This window comes from Dama dama, chromosome 9, assembly GCF_033118175.1.
Source record: "Dama dama isolate Ldn47 chromosome 9, ASM3311817v1, whole genome shotgun sequence".
Taxonomy (NCBI): Eukaryota; Metazoa; Chordata; class Mammalia; order Artiodactyla; family Cervidae; genus Dama; species Dama dama.
The window spans coordinates 22,653,790-22,672,736 of NC_083689.1; the positions used below are offsets into that span (position 1 = coordinate 22,653,790).

At 57.6% G+C, this 18,947-nt stretch overlaps 1 protein-coding gene across 2 annotated transcripts in view; it reads right to left on the reverse strand.

Moving 5' to 3' along the window:
• The window catches only part of KDM4B (lysine demethylase 4B), a 116,772-nt gene that overhangs the window by 75,134 nt on the left and 22,691 nt on the right, over positions 1-18,947 (reverse strand). For both annotated transcript variants that reach the window (XM_061150621.1, XM_061150619.1), the window contains exons 2-5: positions 13,452-13,556; positions 5,684-5,849; positions 2,341-2,516; positions 1,388-1,502 (exon numbers count right to left, since the gene is read on the reverse strand). In XM_061150621.1, coding sequence (XP_061006604.1) covers positions 1,388-1,502; positions 2,341-2,516; positions 5,684-5,824 — 432 coding nt within the window. In that variant the 5' untranslated portion in view covers positions 5,825-5,849; positions 13,452-13,556. The remainder of the gene's footprint in view (positions 1-1,387; positions 1,503-2,340; positions 2,517-5,683; positions 5,850-13,451; positions 13,557-18,947) is intronic.

The following is an 18,947-nucleotide window of genomic DNA, read 5'->3' on the forward strand; positions in this document are numbered from 1 at the left end:
CAAGAGGATGAGCTCAGGGTCTGGGATACCCCTAATGAAGGGTTCCTTGCACTCACTGTGCCCCACTTTATTGATGGGGAAACCAAGGCCCAGAAAGGAGAAAGTGGGGTTGGGGGCAAACTTGGTACTGGACCCAGGATGAGGGTGCCTCCCTGGGTTCTAGGGGACGTGGGTGAGCTCACTTGAAGCCTGACCCGCGCCTCCCAGGTAACAAACTAACGCCCTTGGTGCCTTGCACCACGAGGCAAACCCACTAGCAGAAGAGGGAAAAGCCGCCGCAGGTCAGACGGGCTCTGTGAAGCTGAAACGCCAGCAGCAACTCAGCTCGGGACCCAAGCAAGGTCACATGTTTCCCATGCTTCTTGGGTAACACAAGCCGCTGGTTCTAACAGGCTCCTCCCCTGGGTGCCCGGGAGGGTCCTGACCCTTCTCTCAGGAGGAACTTTATGCCCACCCTTACCTCCCAGCCCGAGACCAGGTGGCGCCCACAGCCGCCCTCGGGGGAGCAGGGCGGAGTGGACAAGAGTGTTCTCAGCACACAGCCTTCAGAGGGACAGAGTGGGGGGCAGGCAGCGGGCAGAGGGGGCGTGGACAGGTGCCTACCAGGGCAGAACACCTAGGAGAGAGTCAGGCTTCGGAGCCCTGAAATGAACCCCATTAGGTCCCTCCCAGGGTTATTCGAGGTCCCGTAAATATTTATAAACCATCCCCCCAAATATTTGAGATCCCATAAATATTTACAAACCATCCCCACAAAACACGGTCCCACTCTGCTCGACACCAGCCCTGCCCGAGGCCTTGGCATCAAGCCTCAGTCAGGAGAGCGGTCTGGTCTCACCCCTTGGACAGGCCTCGGGCAGCACAGGCCCGAAGGCAGCAAGGAGACTGAACGTGATGCAGCCAGGGGCAGCTCGGCTGGCTGGGAACTCAGCTCCCAGGTCTCCAGGAAGATGGAGTGATAGAAACTAGAGAAGAAAAGCACTCAAGTGAGAATTGACAGGGGCCCTGGGAGGTCAAGACTGAGAACCCTGGCAGGCTGTAGTCTGCGGGGTTGCCAGAGTCAGACACGACTGAGAGACTAAACAACAACTGGGACAAGGGATGGAATGCTTGCTGTTGTCTTTTTGAAACTGCCCTGGAGTCAGGCTGCAGGTCAGTGGCCGAGCATGGCATCCAGGCAGAGCTGCACTCTGACCTGGCAGGAAAGAGTCTCCAGACCTCCAGCCTGCTTCTCTCCTCCTGAGCTCGGCACCCACCTGTCTGTAGAGCCCCAGCAGAAGCCCAGCGGAGTGTCCCGCGTCATCCCTGCCTTGACCGTCCAGGAGGGAGCCCACTCCCGCCCTCGCCCTCACTGCCCACCCAGATGCCGGGCGGCCTCGGCACTCACGTCATCGTACAAGGAGCCGCTGATGTCGGCCCCGTAGATGGGCGACACGAACGTCAGGTTCTTCCAGTACTTGCGCTCCAGGTCGTCAAAGTCCTGGTGTCGGGGGGTGCAGTACCTGGGGACAGACCGCTTGTGAGGGGCTCAGGGCACCTGCTGGATGAACCAGGGGAGGAGCTCTGCTCAAGCACAAGCCACTGTGGAGTGGGCACAGCCCTGGAGCACGAGGACGAGGTGTGACGGCCGTCAGGGGAGGGGGATGACAGGCGGGCAGTCCAGCCTGGAACAGTGCCCAGTGGTCCCATCTCACCAGCTCTCGGGGCCCAGGACCCCCAAATCAGACCACAGGTCAGGGGCACGGGAGCTGGAGGAGGGACCTGGGCTCTGACAGTTCTTGTCTGCCTACCCCTTGAAGGTACAGATGGTACCAATGACGGGCCGGGTACCATGGGGTGGGGGCAGACAGTGCCCTCACAGGACACTTGAAAGCAAACAAGTAAACACACGGCCAGCACTGCACCAGTGGTCTCAGCGAGCCAGGGAGGCCGGGAGCTCCACAGAAAGGGAGCGTGCCCGCGTGCCATGAACGCCCAGGGACGTGCCCACGAGCTCCTGGAGTGTGCGCCCACGTGGGCCCTGCTGGACCAGGAGCTCGGACAGACCCTGCCAGGAGCCTCCCTCTGAGGAGGTGCCGCAGAGCTGAGACATCCCAGGAGGGACCGGGAGGCGCCCCAGGGCCGGGGACATGGACGGGCCCTGAAAGGCTGGCCTTCAGCAGTCAGTGTCCAGGGCAACACCGGTGCATGGCGTGGCCCTGGGTCAGGTGAGGGTCCAGACGTTGCCCCCTGAGAACCTGGGGCTGAGAGCCTAGGGTGCTGAGGCCCACTCGGGGCACACAGGCAGGCTCTGTGGGCACTGTGTCTGCCCCACCCCCCACACCGCCCCCGCCCACGTACTTCTCGCTATTGGCCAGGCGCCGGTACTCGCCGACCGTCATGGCCTTCTTCTGGATGTTGTACTGTGTGAAGAGGCCCGACTGGCCGGTCACCACCTGCTGGATGGGCGCTGGGATCACCACGTCATCGATGTCGTCGTACGTCTGCCGCGGCTTCCACTCCTTTGGGGGGATGATCTGCAAGACCAGGAGAGTGGTCAACGGCCCCTCCCTGGGCTCAGCCGCTTGGGACCAGGCGCCAGACGGAGAGAAACCGGGGCACTGGGCAACCCACATCCACATCACCAAGCTCCCTGGAGCCCCAGGGCCAGGCCAGCCTGGGCATCAGCAGCTTGGGTGGTGGGGGGACTGTGCGCAGCTGCCCAGGATCTGTGTGATCACACAGGGAGCAGCCGTGGGCAGGGTGGGCCGTGGGTGCTGCCTGGCATAGTATGCACTCGCTGCGTCCTGGAGGCTCCACTATCATACCCTCTGGCCACCGCGTGCCCAGCTCAGGACTCAGCGTGGGTGAGGCCCCAGAGCAGACACAGATGCTGCAGTGCACACCCATGCCAGGAGCCCCGCTTCAAGGACACCTCCTGGGAAGAGACCACACCGCCCAGGGAACAGGGACACGGGACGAACGGCCAGGCCGGGAGCAGTGCGCAGCTGGGGTGCACGAAGAGGGGACCCTGTGAGATGCAAGGGAGGGGCCAGCCTCCGCTCCTGGGAACCAGCGGAACCCCAAGCCGCCCTGAAGATGGCAGGCCTGGTGATCAGAGGAGCCAGGCCCCGCCTGGCTCAGGGATGCACTGAGGGTCCCGACCACCCTTAACCCCGACCCTAGACCCCAGGCCATGCCCCCTCCTGACTCCTTCCCCCTCACCCCTTCCCCAGCAGCCTGAGGCATGGACCCCAGCTGGGCAATGGCCCAGATCACAAGAACAGCTGAGGAATGTGGCTGGTCACTCTGAAAGTCCCACACATACCCAGAGTCCCCCACCCCCCAGGCCCCCACTCACACTGAGTACTCACCCCACCCCCAGCCAGCTGCCCTGAGTCCAGTGTTCGGGTGGTGGGGGGTGTCATCAAACGTAGCTTTGATGGAAAAGGAAACCCCAACACCACACACACACACACACACCCCAGAAGGGCAGTCAAGGCCGGTGAGACTTGAGTTAAGGGGACCTGGCGTCTGCAGAGCTCACTCAGGCCAGCAAGACACCCAGTCCCTTCTCCAAGGAGGCTGGCAGGGCTGAGGGCTGCATGGGGGAGAAGTGATACGTGGCGTGGGGGTGGGGGGCGGAGAAAAGGGATGTGGCGGGGTGTCTCCCTGGATCCGTCTGTCCCTGAAGAGGCAGGGAGACTGCTGGGGGCCAGAGACACCAGCATGCTGTCCTTGCAGATGGGGGCAGGGAGGATGCACATGCAAGCGCGTGTGTCAGCGTGACTGTCCCCACAACACATCTCAGTGACAGCGGGGGAGTTCTCCCAGCGGCCATGCCTGCCCCCCACCCCGCCCTTCCAGAGAGACCTGCCCGCACCACAGCAAACAGCACAGAAAACACCACTTAAGAGGAGTGGAAAGGAACCTTCAAACAAAGGGCAGGGAGAAAATGTGCCTGAAAACATCTGACGCACAAAAATATCCAGGCTGAGTGGTTTCCCATCGATTCAAGTAAGCTGGCAAAAAGTGGGTCCAGCGGCTTGAAGAGCTTAGAGCAGAGACAGATGCAGGGCCCAGAGGATAAATGCTGGCGAGGTCGTGTGCCGAGACTCAATCACAGCCCACAAGGCTGCACCCTGAGTGGCCCCGCAACAGAAAACACTGGAAACACCCAGAAGTGGGAGCCGGGGGTGATAGCAGAGGACGGAGAGGAGAGGCTGGAGGGAGCGTCAGGTGCTGCCGGCAGAACATTCCATGATGTTAACAAGATTCCTGGCAAAAAGGACTGGGATCCAAAAACAGAACTGGCGCCACATCCCAGCAGACGCGGAACGAGGTCAGGGACAGAAGACATGCCAGATAAAGGGAGGCCCCAGGCCTCAGGAGTCCACCCTAGACAGACGGGGCGCCTGGGGGAAAGGGGCCTGACAACTGCCACCAGCCAATCTCTCAGCCCCAAACAGAGGCTCCGAACCTACAAGAACCAGGCCGGGGTCTTCCAGAGCCAGGGACCTTGATGAGAACCTTCTGCTGAGTCTGTGCCATGCAGGGGTGGGTGGTGCAAGGAACAGAGATGGGGGGGGTTCTGCAGGCCCACGGCGCTCCTCTCGCTCTCCACGCAGCTGAGATGAAAGGCATGGGTGTGACATGGTCAGCCAAAGCCAGCCAAGGATGCGGGGGGCCAGCACACCCGCCCCCTTGCTGCAGACACTGTCTGGGGGACAGACCCCCAGGGCCCACGGCCTAGGACCACCCACCACCTGCTTCTGTCCAGCCAGCAAGCTGACGCCATGTTCCTTTTTTTTCATTTTTAAATGGTTAGGGGAAAATGACAAAGAAGACTTATTTCAGAACGGGTGAAAATTCTATGAAACCTTCACTTTGATACATCAGGTTTTATGGGCACACAGCCAGGCCTGTGGGGATGCGAACCAACCACAGCTGCAGAGCTGAGAGGTGGAGACAGACAGTCCGGCCCAAGAATCTGAAAATATTTCCTATCTGGCCTTTGCAGAAAAGGCTGGGCGACCCCCAGCATCACTAACAGAGGACTGGATATGAGACACAATGACAGGCACATGGGAAGCGACTCAAAGGACCCCAAACAGGCAATGAATCTCCCAGATTATGTGCTGGGCAGAACCATGTATACACAGGCTCACGTGCACACGAAGGAGCTCTGAGACCTGTCCCCTGCACAGAAGGGTGTGGGCAGCCATCTACGGCGCACACACACGCTCACACCCTTGTGAGAAAGGCATGGGAAGAGATGCAGGAATTGGTGCCCCGCTGCTCCAGGCAGAGGGGCTGGGGTCAGAGGGGGCACTCGTTCTCCCTCTGGACCCCATCACAATGTTTGAACTTGCCCATGTACATGACAGTCTCCCAAAAAACATGTTTAAGGAGGAATATGAAGGCAGAAAGTCAGCCCTGTTCAGCATAACCTCCGCGAAGCCCCAGGGAGGTGAGGAGGCTGCGGGTCCCATCACGAAGCGCTGAGTCCCACCCTGCATCCATGCCCTCAGGGATCCCAGTGCCCAAAACAGTGCTGGGCTTGGGGAAAGAACATACGGGTATCCTTAATAAATATGGGGCTCAAGGAGTGGATTAATGGGTGCCTCATGGGCCCCAAGTCCCAGGGGAGGGGGCTACTGAGCAGCAGCTGTGGAAAGTGGCTACAGGAGCGGGGGTCACTCACCTTGGCCAGGCCCGCCCGGTGGGCCCCCTGGGACTCGATGTAGGCCACATATTTGTTGAAGTCCTTGAACTCCTCCATGGTTGGGCGGAACGTCATGATCTTACAGCTCGGGTTCTGGGCCCCATGATCCTCAGACCCCATGGCTGCGGCAGAGGGATGGCCACACCTGCGAGGAGACAGAGAACGTCAGCACCACCGCCGCCAGCCGGTCCCCTGTCCCCCACAAGGGCCCAAAGCATCCCACCCAAGGACAGAGGCTGTGCAGCTGAATGGGGCCCAGGGGAGCCAGGGCTGCTTCATCTCCTGCACAAAAGACCAAATGACTTCAATTAATTACAAAAAGAGCTGGCCTTGTTATAAGAGCTCCTGCAATGCTGGAGGCCTGAGCCCCCATTTCAAACAAGGGGCCTCGGAAATAAAAATCTTTTCATATCAGGGTCATGTCCAGATTCACTGACATTGATCGTGGAGCTGGAATCCAGGGGCAGCGGCATGGGGCAGGCTGGAAAAGGGAGTAAGGTTATATGTGTGTGTGTTTCCTGAACAGGGAAGCCCTCCTCGGGCAGGGCCACCATGGGCGGGTAGGCAGGCAGGCGAGCAGCACCTGGGCCGGCTGCTGTCAGTGAACCCAGGCCCCAGCGACCCACGGGAGCGACCCACGGGCTGCCCAAGGCAGGACCTGAAACCAGGAGAGCAGAGCCCCATCACCCTGGGCTACAGCCAAGCCTGGGCTACGCAGCACAGAGGAGGAGACTCAGTGGGGGAGGACCTCCTCCAGGTGACAAGTCTGCAGGCTAGAGAGGCCCCTCCTGCTCTGAGAGTCACAAGGACCAGCAGGGAGGCTGTGGCCCATCCTAGCCAGGGAGACACTTGAGGGACACACACTGGGGAAGGGTCCCTGTTGGCAGCTTAAATTCTCCAAACAAGAGAAAACAGACTCGCTCCAGGATGTGGACAAGGTCAGAACCCCAGTGCACGCACACCCAGAACTAGGAGAAAAAGTCACCAAGTCCAGACCCCCCACAAAGTGAGGGGGGGGAGGGTGAGAAGGGCAGGACTCCCACCAGACTGGAAGTGGGGGGCGGTGTCCATTCACCAAGTCACAGCCACCAGCTCTCCAAACACCCTCCCCGCAGCGGGCACTAGAGGGCAGCACAAGCCCAGGAACAGCCGCTGAGCCGGCAGCTCCCTGGGACAGGCCTGGAGGACAGGCGCCGGAACCAGCCCTGCCCTGGGCCACCCCACGCCACACCTGGGCGCTCAGGGCAGGGGCGGGGGCGGCAGGCAAGGTCCCGCCGTGAAGGTCACCCTCACGGCTGGCAGGACTGGTACAGACTCTGCAGGTCACCACTGCATCCCCAAGCGGGGAGCCCACCCTTCCTCAGGGACTGCCCCCCATCCCCACCCCACATTGTTGGTGGGAGATGAGCCCAAGCAGGACACCACACCTGTCTCCCCCCAAGACCAGCCTGTCCTGCACAGGGTGGGGTGGCCCCAGAGTCCTGCCCACCCGAGCGCCCTCTGCTTTCCCATCGAGGGGTGGGGAGGCAAGCAGGTGGAGCTTCCGACAGCTGCACCTGGCAAGAGACCCAGCTTCTCCACCCACCACCGCCATGCAGGTTCAGCTCAGCAGGGAAGCGGGTGTGAGGTTTTTCCTCTTATTCGTGCCCTTTGCAATGAAGCTTTCAGTAAGTAAATATGAAGAAGAAAATTAAAACGGTTTATAATCCCAATACTCCATAACCCCTGACATGTTTCTTTGAAGGAGGGCAAATGAAAATCAAACACGCACATACTTAAAAAGATAACAAAAGGAATCTGACTGAAATCCAGCCCTGGGCCAACCTTCTGGAAACACAGGGGGACCAAGGACCCCCCATGAGGGAACTCACAGAACAGTCCAGAAAGACGGACACACTCTTGACCAGACCATGCCGTGCCAAGACAAGCGGGATTCTAACAACTCAGTCGTGAACAGACAAACAGCACAATTAAACAGTGGGCAAAGGACTCAAACAGACATTTTTCCAAAGAGACACAAATGACCAACAAGCGCATGGAAAGATGCTCGAGGCAGTCAGCCACCAGGGCAAAGCAAATGGAAACCACAGTGAGACACACCTTGCCCCCAACAACCAGAGTGAAAAAGCAGATAATGACAAGTGCAGGTGAGGAGGTGGGGAAACAGAAGCCCTGACTCCCAGCTGGCAGGAACATGAAATGGCGCCGCCACTGTGGAAAACAGCCCGGCAGTCCCCCCAAAAGCTAAATGTGGCACTGACCACACAAGTCAGCAATCCTACTAATCAGTACACACCCAAGAGAAACCTATGTCCACACGAAAACTTATACACAGATGTCCGCAGCAGCACGCTTCACAGCAGCCGAAAGGCAGAATCACCTCGAGTGTCCATCAAGAAATGAAGGTACACAAACCAGCCCCGCCACTCAGCGGCATGTCGGGAGTGCCGCTCGGCCACGGAACGACAGGAAGCCTTGACACTTGCTGCAGCAGGACGGACCTCGAAAATGTGATGCTTGGTGAGAGAAGCAGACCCAAAGGACCCCAGAGGCTAAGGTTGAGTTTCTTTAGGGAGTGATGGAAATGTTCCCCTCAACTGTGGCGATGGCTGCAGGACTCTGAACACACACGTCAAAATTATGTGTTTTAAATGGAGGAACTGGCTGGTGGGTGGAGTCAATCTCAATAAAGCTGCTACTCCCGCCAAAAGAGAAACAGAGGTTGGGATGGGGGAGAAGAAAAGAAGAAAGTTCTGCACTTGCAAAAACAAATAAAACCTCTGGAGCCTGGCAGGATGGGCGACTAGAGCCCTCATCTCTTCAGCCCACAGAAGGGCTCCCCCAAACCTGAGCCCCTCACTCCATGAAGGACGGAGGACACCCCCCTGGGTCGGCCATGGAGAAGGTGTCTACAGGAGGTGTGAACTCCAGAGACACTTAGTGGGTTCCCCCGCCCGCCCCTGCCCCGGCTCTCAAAGCCCTTAGCAGGAAAGACTGTGCCCCTCTCTCCCCATTCCTCATCCTGAGGCTACAGGCAGAGCATCCATACAGGCCACAATCAGGGAGTTTTACACAAGCTGAATGGATAAACTGTCTGCTCTGTGAATCACCGCTCAATAAAGTGATCATCTCTTTTTAAAGTCATGTGTTTAGGAGACCCTGCGTGACTCGGCCTTCCTGAGGCCCCCCAGGCCCCCTGCAGCCCCCACTGCCTGGGACGGAGGAGCAGGACCAGACGGGAGGGGCACTGCCCGGCCGTCCTGGGGGCTCCTCCTCACCAAGACATGCCTGACAAGAGGGGCCACTGAGTCAGGTTGACAAGGGATCCCCCGCCCTCTAGGTCCCAGTGAGCCCAGCCCAGAGAGGTCCTCCTGCGCTGGTACCTCCCCCCAGTGGCCTTCAAACTTGGGGACTCATGGGCTGGGCCATGGGGGTACTCTTGCTGCCCCCCATGAAGGTTGCCACCCCACTTGTGCTGCACCGCAGTGACCAGGTGTGACTCTTTCCCGCCCCTCCCAGGAGCAGAAGGCTCTCTGGATCTGGACCCCAGCCTGGGGTAGGCACCCCCAGCAGCCCAGGACAGTGGAGTCCGCTGAGCCTGAGTGCCTCGGGAAGGAGAGGGTGGGTGAGAAACACCCCCAAGGGGTGGGCCTCCTACAGCCAGGCACACACTGTCCATCTGAGACCCAGGATTCAGACGAGAGATGACTGGCAGGGATGCCGCCTCCCCAGGAGAGTCTCGTCTTTCTGACCCAGTGGGCCCTGGACTAAGGGTTTCTGAGGCTGATGACAGATGTTGTCCAGGAACTGGACGTTGGGAACCTGCAACTCTGGGGTTTGACAAGAATATAGTACTCAGTGTGTGGAAAGGTATGTCCTCTGGAGAAAATGTAACCTCACAAGACAGCTAAACCTTGAGGAGTGCACTGTCTTTGAAAAGGATTCTGAAAAAAAAAAGAAAAGGATTCCGGGGCTCTCTGAGGTGTCTCTCCCTGAGATCTCTCCCCCCGGCCCCTCCCTCTACTTGTTCCACCTGCTGCCAGGTAAAGCCCCAGCCTCATTGGGACTCCTGGCCAGCCCCAGGTCTGCCCCCATCTTGGCTCAGCTCCTGCACCAAAGCCCAGTTCCCAACAGGGGACGACAACTGGGAGCCCCGAGCAGGCTTGGGCCCAGGAGGAACGACTGCCCCTCAACAGGAGTCAAGACGAAACCCACCGTGGAGGCAATACTCCCAGCCCTGTCCCGACCCCCTCTCCAGCCCACCGCATGGGCCTGGCACTCTGTCACATGTCCCTCGAACCTGCATACAGTTCCCCACTTCATCCTTCTCTGCCTGGAGCACCATCTACCACCTGGGTTCCCTACACACCAGGCACTCTCCCTGATCACACAGAGCCTGAAGTCCACCCGGGTTCCCTGCACACCAGGCATGCTCCCTGATCACACAGAGCCTGAAGTCCACCCGGGTTCCCTGCACACCAGGCACTCTCCCTGATCACACAGAGCCTGAAGTCCACCCGGGTTCCCTGCACACCAGGCGTGCTCCCTGATCACACGGAGCCTGAAGTCCACCTGGGTTCCCTGCACACCAGGCACTCTCCCTGATCACACGGAGCCTGAAGTCCAGGGGGCACTCGGGGCCACTACCTGCTACCCTTCCACATCCCCAGCCCATGTCAGAGAAACCTTTGCCCCCTCTGCTCCCTGGCCTGTGCAGCTGGATCGGGGGCTCAGGGTGCCCCCTCCACACAGCAGGAGCACTAAGACGGGGGAGCACAGGCGCCAGGGGCCCCTCAGAGGATGCGAGGACACGGCCTCAACCTGAGTCCACCCCATGGAACTGGACTCAACCTGCTACAGGAGTGAGATGGACAAGGCGAGCAGAGCCCAGAGGCAGGAAGGTGGGAGGCCGAGGCCAGACGGGGCTTGTGTGGGCACAGGGTGGGGGCGGGGCCCCGAGCACCAGGTTGGGTCCATCCTGACATTTACCTGAACAACGCCAAGACTGAAAGGCACAAAGGAAGAATGACCCACAGCTCTGTGCATGCATTCCTGTCGGCTACCAAACAATCTCCACAAACCTAGGGGCTCCAACAGTGCAAACTTCCCCCCAAGTTGTGAGGGCCAGGAGTCCTGTGCGGATCTCTCATGAGCTGTGTGTCTTCTGGGGGGCTCCTGACTCTCCCAGCTTCTAGAGGTACCACCTCCCTGGCTCGGGCCCCTCCCTCCATCCTCACAGCCAGCAGTGCAGCATCTCCCGTCTCTCAGACTCTTTTCCCTGACCTCTGCCTCCATCACCAGGTCTCCTTCTCTGAACCCATCTCCCTCTTAGAAGGACTCCTGTGATGACATCAGACAGCTCAGATAACCTGGGCTGAGCACCCATCTCCTGATCTTTAACGTCGTCCCAGCCGGTGAGATCCTCTCGCTATGTCAGGAAGCATCTTCACAGGTCCCATGATTAGGGCCTGGGCATCTTGGGGGGCACTATTCCACCTCCCTCAAACACAAGAAAAATCCATCACACAGGGCTTCCCTGGTAGGTCAGTGGTTAAGAATCTGCCTCATGATGCAGGCAACACGGGTTGCATCCCTGGTCCTGGAAGATTCCACATGCCTCCGGACAACTAAGCCCCATGAGACGCAACTACTTAAGTCCATGCGCCCACGCTCTGTGCTCCGCAATGTGAAGCCCATGCTCTGCATCAAAGTGTATCCCCTGCTCGCTGCAACTGGAGAAAACCATGCACTCAGCAACCAAGACCCAGCAGGGCCAAAAATAAATTTTTTAAAAAGAATATTAAAAAAAAAAATCCATCCCAGAAAGAAATAAGTAATAGTCACCACGCCCCTGCCACCTGGGACCGCAGCTGTGAGGGGTGGCCTGGAAGGTCAAGCACCTGTGCCCACTCGTTCAGACAGAAGTTTCTAGAAAACCAGGAAGAAGACCAAGCAATACTCAGCGGTCTGCAATGCCACCCCCCGACCCCCTCTGTCCTCCCACCACGCAGACACGGACAGCACCCCAGGCACAGAGCCTCGAGTCTCTCTCTGGCTGCAGAGCTGACTCACAGGCACAGCCTGAGGTCCCAGAAAGCCCTGGGAGCTGCTTCTAGCCACTCCCCCCCGGGTGACCTTGGCCTGCATCTTCACGTCGGAGCCAGGCTCCTGCAGGCGGACTCACAGGTACAAGGGTGTCGCCTCATCAGTCCCCCTGCCACTCGGCTGAGCTGTGGGGAGGAGTCAGGAGGTGTGAGCTGTAAGCTGGGCTGTGTAACACCGCAGGCAGAGGTCCTGCCCTGGAGCTCCATCCCCAGGTCCAGCCCGTCCTCCACATTCCCAGAGGCCCTTGGCTGATCCGAGAGCAAGCATGTACCACCCGGGAACAGCGAGGATCAGACCCACACACTCGGATGATGCTGCAGGGCCAGCAGCACTGGCCCACAGAAACCTCAATAAGCCACGTGGGGCAAAGCCCCATGAAAGGCGTGGTCGTGGTCACAACCTCGGGCAACTCGGGCAATAAGGGTGTCCTGGTTCGACACCCAGTCTTTCCACTTAAGTACCTCCCGCCAAACTGCAGGTGGCAGTTGAATCAACAGTCACGTGTACCCTAGGGTCAGGGCCTTTGCTCAAAACGACAGGAGCAAACAAGAAACATTTATCTCATTTCTCCACCAAAAAACTTGGACTAAGACCACCTTCTGCTCCTGATCTTCAGTATCTGTTTGAACTTTGAAAAAAAAAAGTTCTCCTTGTCACGACCCTCTGAAGAGGATGTGCCTATCATGAGGCTGCCCACAGAGCCCCTTGGGCACCACTCAATCCCACCACTGTGAGAAGGGAGACATCAATGAACAGATGCAGCTACGCACCAATAAAACCTTATTTACAAGAACAGAGAGTGGGCCAAGGAGTCCTCAGGCCATACCCCAGACTCAGAGGCCTGACAGCTACCCTCTAAGGAGCAAAACCTGCACGCTACCCCAGGGAGAGGGGAACCCGAGCTCCACAGCCCAACTCCTGGGTTCCTAAATCATGGTAGAACACACAAAGCCACGTTCTAGTCCATGCTAGGCCCTCATCAGCCACGAGGCCTTGGTAGGAGCCTCCAGAAAAGGTCAACACTGAACACAAGCCTTCCTCACCGTGGCCTGGAGCATGGGGCCGTTCGTCCCACCCTGAATCCTCCCCCACCCATGGGTGCTGATCAGAGACGCTCAGGCTGTACCCTCTCCTATCACTAGTGATCCCCTCGGGCCACCTTCAGAGGCCACCCTCTGTGAACCCTCTGTCCCTGGTTAATTAGAAAAGTCCGGGAGAAGGTGGAAACCCTGGAGCTGAAACTCAGAAGCACCTGGGCTGCAGGATTCTTTTCAAAGCATTCAAAAAATAATCCTTCATTTTTAGAGACCCTCCCCTCCCCATGACTGGGCTGGGGTGAATATGCCCCTTGGTGAAGCCAGACATGGCGTCCCACCCAGGGACACAACGCAGACAGGGCTGCTCATCCTGAGCGAGCCTGGTGGTGCCCCCGAAACGCACGAGGCTTCTCAGGGCTTCTAGAAGCAAGGGGCCAACGTGCAGACATGGAGCCCACAGGAGAATAGACCCACCCAGCAGAACCACCTTGAGGGGTCCGGGCTCCTCTTGGGGCATCGGGTCCCTGGACACCCCAGGAACTCAGAACTAAACAGGGCCGCCTTCGCCACCAGCAGCCCTGGGGACAGAACCACACACCACTTACTTCACGGTTCCTGGTCGGTCGTGGGGAGTGAGGCCGCAGAGAACAACAGTCCAGTAAGTGGCTTCTCTTAGGGTTTCTGCTGGGTTTCAGCAATGGCGATGGTTTCTAAAACGCACAGAATAAAAGCACGGTGAACGAAACTGATAGCTGCTGGATCTTAACTCCAAATTATGAACCTCGCAGCTGCATGTAGCCCAGGCATGCCTGCCTCTGTTCAGATGTTTCCAAGGACATGAAAATCCACAACCATGAGCACCTTCCCCACTATGCCTCCCGAAAACGGCCCAGTCTACACTCAGCTCCTAAACATCAGCTGAGGAAGCAAGGGTCTCCGTGAACAATCGCATCAGACCCAAGAAGTTTCTGGAAGCCTTAGGGTACAGACACTCCTGGGAGATGTACACAAAGTCCTGCCTCCTCGGGAATCCCGCAGACAGGGAAGGTGCCCCTGAAGGAAGACAGTCGGACGGGAACTGCCATGCAGTGACTGCCATCTACACCCCCCAGGGGCAGCCATGTGTAGCTGAGACCCTCACGGAGCACAGGATCCCAGCCATGGCACTCACAGCCTGGCTCAGGGACATTTGCTGAATGGACCCCGGATCAAGATTCCAAACACGGGGTGTGGCCCCAGGGCCCCCAACAGTCCAGCCTCCCCACCCCCACTTTCCAGACACCTGGGCTTGGGGGCTGCCAGACCCTCCCTGCAACAGTGATGTCTCACATGTTGCCCAAGACTGGACAGGTCACTGGGGGCCGACCTTCTGGGCTGGGCAGCTAGGTCCTAGGGTCCTGGGGTCCTGGCTGCATGGAACTAGGTCCCCCGTACCTTCCCCAACTCAGCGGTAGCTTTAAATAGCATGAGTCCCACAAACACCATTTCAATAGACAATGCCTGTTGACATTTTCTTATTTTAATTGGGTTACTAAAATTATTGGGCACAACCCACTAAATTGATGTCATGGTCTTCTGTACATTTTTTTTTTTTTGGTTGAGCCACAAGGCATGTAGAATCTTAGTTCCCTCACCAGGGATTGAACATGTGCCCCCTGCACTGGAAGTGTGGAGTCTTAACCACTGGCCTACCAGGGAAGTCCTGATTTAACTGCCTTCTAACAGGTCCCACCTCCAGGGCTGAAAGGCCACACCAAGCTGTGGAATTACCAGCCTCGGGTGCTTGCCGCGACCTCTGAAGCTGCTAAGCCGCCCATGGCAATGTGAGATCCCAAGGGCTCCCTGGCCTCTCCCACTTGCCCGGCTGCCACCTGCCCCGCCAGCAACAAGAGCTGGTGTCTGGAGATTCGATTACTCTGGCATCCCCCTCCCCGCCCCAACACGGCTGTGCCTGGCGGAACTATGGCCCCCGGCACATTCCCAACCTGGTCCCTGGGAGCTGTGACTATGCTCTCTTCGGTGGCAACAGACCGCAGAAAGGAATAAGCATCTTGACATGGCAGATGCTCCTGGGTTATCAGGGGGCCCAGTGTCACCCAAGGGTCCCTCGGAGAGGGAGGTAAGAAGGTCAGAGTCAGCAGAGGTCAGAGCGATGCGCTCTGAAGACAAGAGCCCACCAGCCGAGAACACGGCGCTTCTAGAAGCTGGAAATGGAGAGCAACAGATTCACCCCTGGGGCCTCCAGGAGGAATCCAGCCCTGCCTAGGCCTTGGTCCCAACCGAGTGAGACCCGGGTCAGACTTCCGGCCTCCAGGGAAGTGAGATGACAGACTCGCACTGTGTTAAGCCACTGTGTCCGTAGTCGTTTGTTACAGTAGCAAAGAGAATCTGACCCGGCGGCTTCCACACGCATCCCCCTGACGACGGAGGAGGGGGCCCTTTCACTCCCAGTGCCCACAGGTACCCCCCTTCACTCATGTCTAATGGACCATGTGTCTCCCCTGTCACTTGTCACTGCCTCTTGGCACTCACTCTCCCCAGAGGACAATGACGACCCGGCAACATGTTGGCAGTTAGGCAGAGACCGTCTGAGCCTGTGGTCCTCGGCTGGACAGACCCCAGTCCGTTGCCACCCATGGCTGCAAGGTCACCGAGACCATGGGTCCTCCTGCCGTCATGCTCTGGGGGATGACAGCATTGACCCCAGGAGAGGAGGCTGGAAGCTCTGGGGCTGAGGTCAAGGCTCAGTTCTCCGGCCACAGGCAAGGCAAGGCCTCTGTCCACCCAGACCTCTGTCCACGCAGGGCTAGGCTCACCCACCTCTCTTGCTCCCACAAGGGCTGAGGACACCGTGGCCAGCCTGTCACCATCAGGGCCACAGCCAACCCGGCAAAGGGGAGCCAGGGCTAAGGAATCAGAGGGGCCTTAAGTGTCAGCTGGGCACGGTGACCTCCTTCCAAAGGGGACAGCATGGGAAGAGGGGAGGCGTGACTCTACAGTGGAGACACCTGACCAGCATGACCTCAGCCCAGGGACCCAGGTCAACACCAGCAGAGAAGAGTCATGCTGATGGCAGTCACCCCAAGATGATGGATGAGATGGCCCCTCACCTCTCCCCACACCCAGCACCCCAGTGTCACCATGAGAAAAACACCAAACTCCCACAGAGGGAAGTCTCAGACCCCAGTCCTCCTCAAAGCTGTCAAGAGCATTAACAACAAAGAAAGTCTGAGGACTACCAGAGCCCAGAGGAGCCTGAGGAGATGGGATGTCTGAACATCACAGGGGTCCTGATCAGGGTCCTGGGACAGAAGAGGACACCAGGGAGACACGCGGCAAGCTGGATGAAGCAGGATCCTAGTCAACAAGAAAGTCTCCATACGGTTCATGGATTGCAACAAACGCACTCACCTCACGTAATACACAGTAACTGGAGACTGGGTGTCGGGGTCAAGGGTACAGGGAACTTGCCCTACCAGCCTCGATTTCTCTACAAATCTATAACTGTTTAAAAATTAAAGGCTAGGTAATTTTTTTTTTTAAAGGAAAACAGAACAGAAAGGCCTGGTGTCTCCCGCTGTACAAGCTGGCAGGGCCGGAAAGCCTGTGCTGAAGACAGAACTCCAGGCAGACAAGGGTGTCTGGTTGGCGGGGGTAGGCAGCAAGGTGACAGGCTAGGCAGTGACCCCAGGCCTCAGACACCATCACCTCAAAGAGGCGCAGTCTGACCATTTCTCCTTTAAAAAGCGCCATGCAGCGATCAGACGATGTCGCTGTTGGAGGCACCTGCCAAAGCCCCAGATGCTGGTGGCTCCTCCTTCACCTCCTCCTCCGCCCTCCGCACAGGGCAGGCAGGTGGGGCAGGGAAGAAGCGGCAGAACAAGGGACGAGTCAGCTGTCCCCACGTGCTGGGGCACCGGAACTGCCACCGACTGCTGGCATCTCTGGAGACCCCACAGGGGTACCTTGGCCCTTGGTCCTATACCAGCCCTGGGCCACCCAGGGCTGGCCCTCAGGTGGAGCCACCCACGCCACCCACGTGACCTTGGAGCTGGGCCCAGGGTCTGAGAGATGATGAACTGACCAGCGTCTGTTGCCCAGAAATGCAGGAAGCCTGTGCCTGTGTGTTACCTGACCCAGGAGGGCTCAGGGCCCAATTCAGCCTGCTCTGCCCTTGGCCATGAGCCCTGAGAAGCTCTCAAAAGGGGTCTGGAGCTTCCTATCACTCAGCCTGGCCTGCAGGGGCTCTGTGTGCCCATCACGGGGCAAGGAGGCCACCCGGAGCCTCCATCATCAAAGCAGCATGAACTCAAGGGCTTTTGAAAAATATACATAGAAAATACAGAAATAAGCACAGATGTCCCCTGTGCAGGGATGCACATTCACAGTTCCAGGCTGTGTGGACCCAAGGGCCCGGGAAGTCATGCCACCCATATCAGCACCTGGATGTCGGCTTTTAAACACCCTCCCCTACAGCAGGTACCAGGGCTTCCTGAAGAGACCATCAAGTGCAAGGCGGGGGCAGGGAAAATACAAGGTGAGCTGGAGCACCTTGTGGGGGCAGGGAGGGTGCAAACACTCCTAAAAGATGGGGGTCCCCAATAACAAAAATGAGGACAAGATGAACAGCTAGCATTCTGGACTATAACCCACAGGATACTGTAAACACACGCCCATCCTTAGGTATGAAATTCAAAATGTAATGCAAAGGGGAAGAAGGGACAGCTGTCCTCTACAGAAGAATTCTACTTCATAGGAATTTCCCTGGTGGTCCAGTGGCTAAGACTCCAGGCTCCCAATGCAGGTGGGCTGGGTTTGATCCTTGGTCAGGGAACTAGATCCCACAAGCCGCAACTAAAGATCCTTCACGCCACAAGGACAATTGAAAATCTCAAGGGCTGCAACTAAGACCTGGCACAGTCAAGTCAATAAATATCAAAGGAAAAAAAAAAGTGTTCTAGTTCATAAATGCAGAAGCAATGCAGGCAACATAAATGCAATGCACCGTGAGATCCACACAGTGACCCACTGCTGCCAGGAAAATCCACAGTGGATGCGGAAATCGACATGCAAATATTTGATAAGAAATGGGTGCGCTGTCTCGAGGTCCCAGCGGGAAAACCTGAAACTTCACATCAGAGAATCCCAGCCAGGGCCACCTTATCCGAGGGGTGAAGGTTGACCCCACAGGCAAGGAGACACATCAACACGTCACCCCCGGGAAGCCTCCCGCAAATGCACAACTTCTGTGTAACCGTGAGAAACCAAGCCAAGGTGAGGGGTGCTACAAAACCCCCAAGCAGCGCTCTGCAGAAGTGTCAAGGTCATGAGAGACAAGCAGACCGAGAAACAGCCTTGGCCCTGAGGAGTCTAAGGAGCCTGACGCCTTCACTGTGGGGTCCTGAGCAGAAATGAGGTCAAGGGTCAAACACTGGGACCCTAATCAAATCTGAAGTTGTTGTTATCACTCCTTCCGGGCATCCTTCTGCAGTCCCATCAGGTGTTAGCATCCGGGAAGCAAGGCTGAAAGGAACACAGGGAACTCCCCCTGCTTTCTTTGTAACATTTCAATGCCTCTCAAATCATTTCAAAATAAAGTATCAAAAGCACACACACAAAAAAACTTTAAAAACATAACCACCTCTATTTCCTTCCTCTGAAGCTCACTGCACAGCGGGTCTTAGCTGGAAGAGGAGAGCCTGGCTGTCAAAAGATCCAAACCTCTAAGAAAAGCAGAAGCCAGCTGACACCAGCCTGCAGTCCGGTTTCAGGGCCGATTAAAGACCCAACCTGCTGAACACGAGTTCCCAGTGCTTCCTGTTTGACAGACCTAAAAAGCTAGCGTTTTCATCAGCCTTCACGTCCTGGGAGAAGAGCCTCTCTTGCACAGATATCTCACCAGATCCTCTGTGTCCTTATGGACAACAAAATGCCCCTGTGGAAGTGGTGATGGCTCAGAGAGGAGGTGGGTCCCCTGAGTTGTCTGGATCCCCACTAGGGAAACTCTCATTTCATCACCTGGAGGCATAAGAACTGTATCGTTTCTCTTTAACATCCACCCCTGAGACTAGATAGAAAATAATTTGGGGGACTTCCCTGGT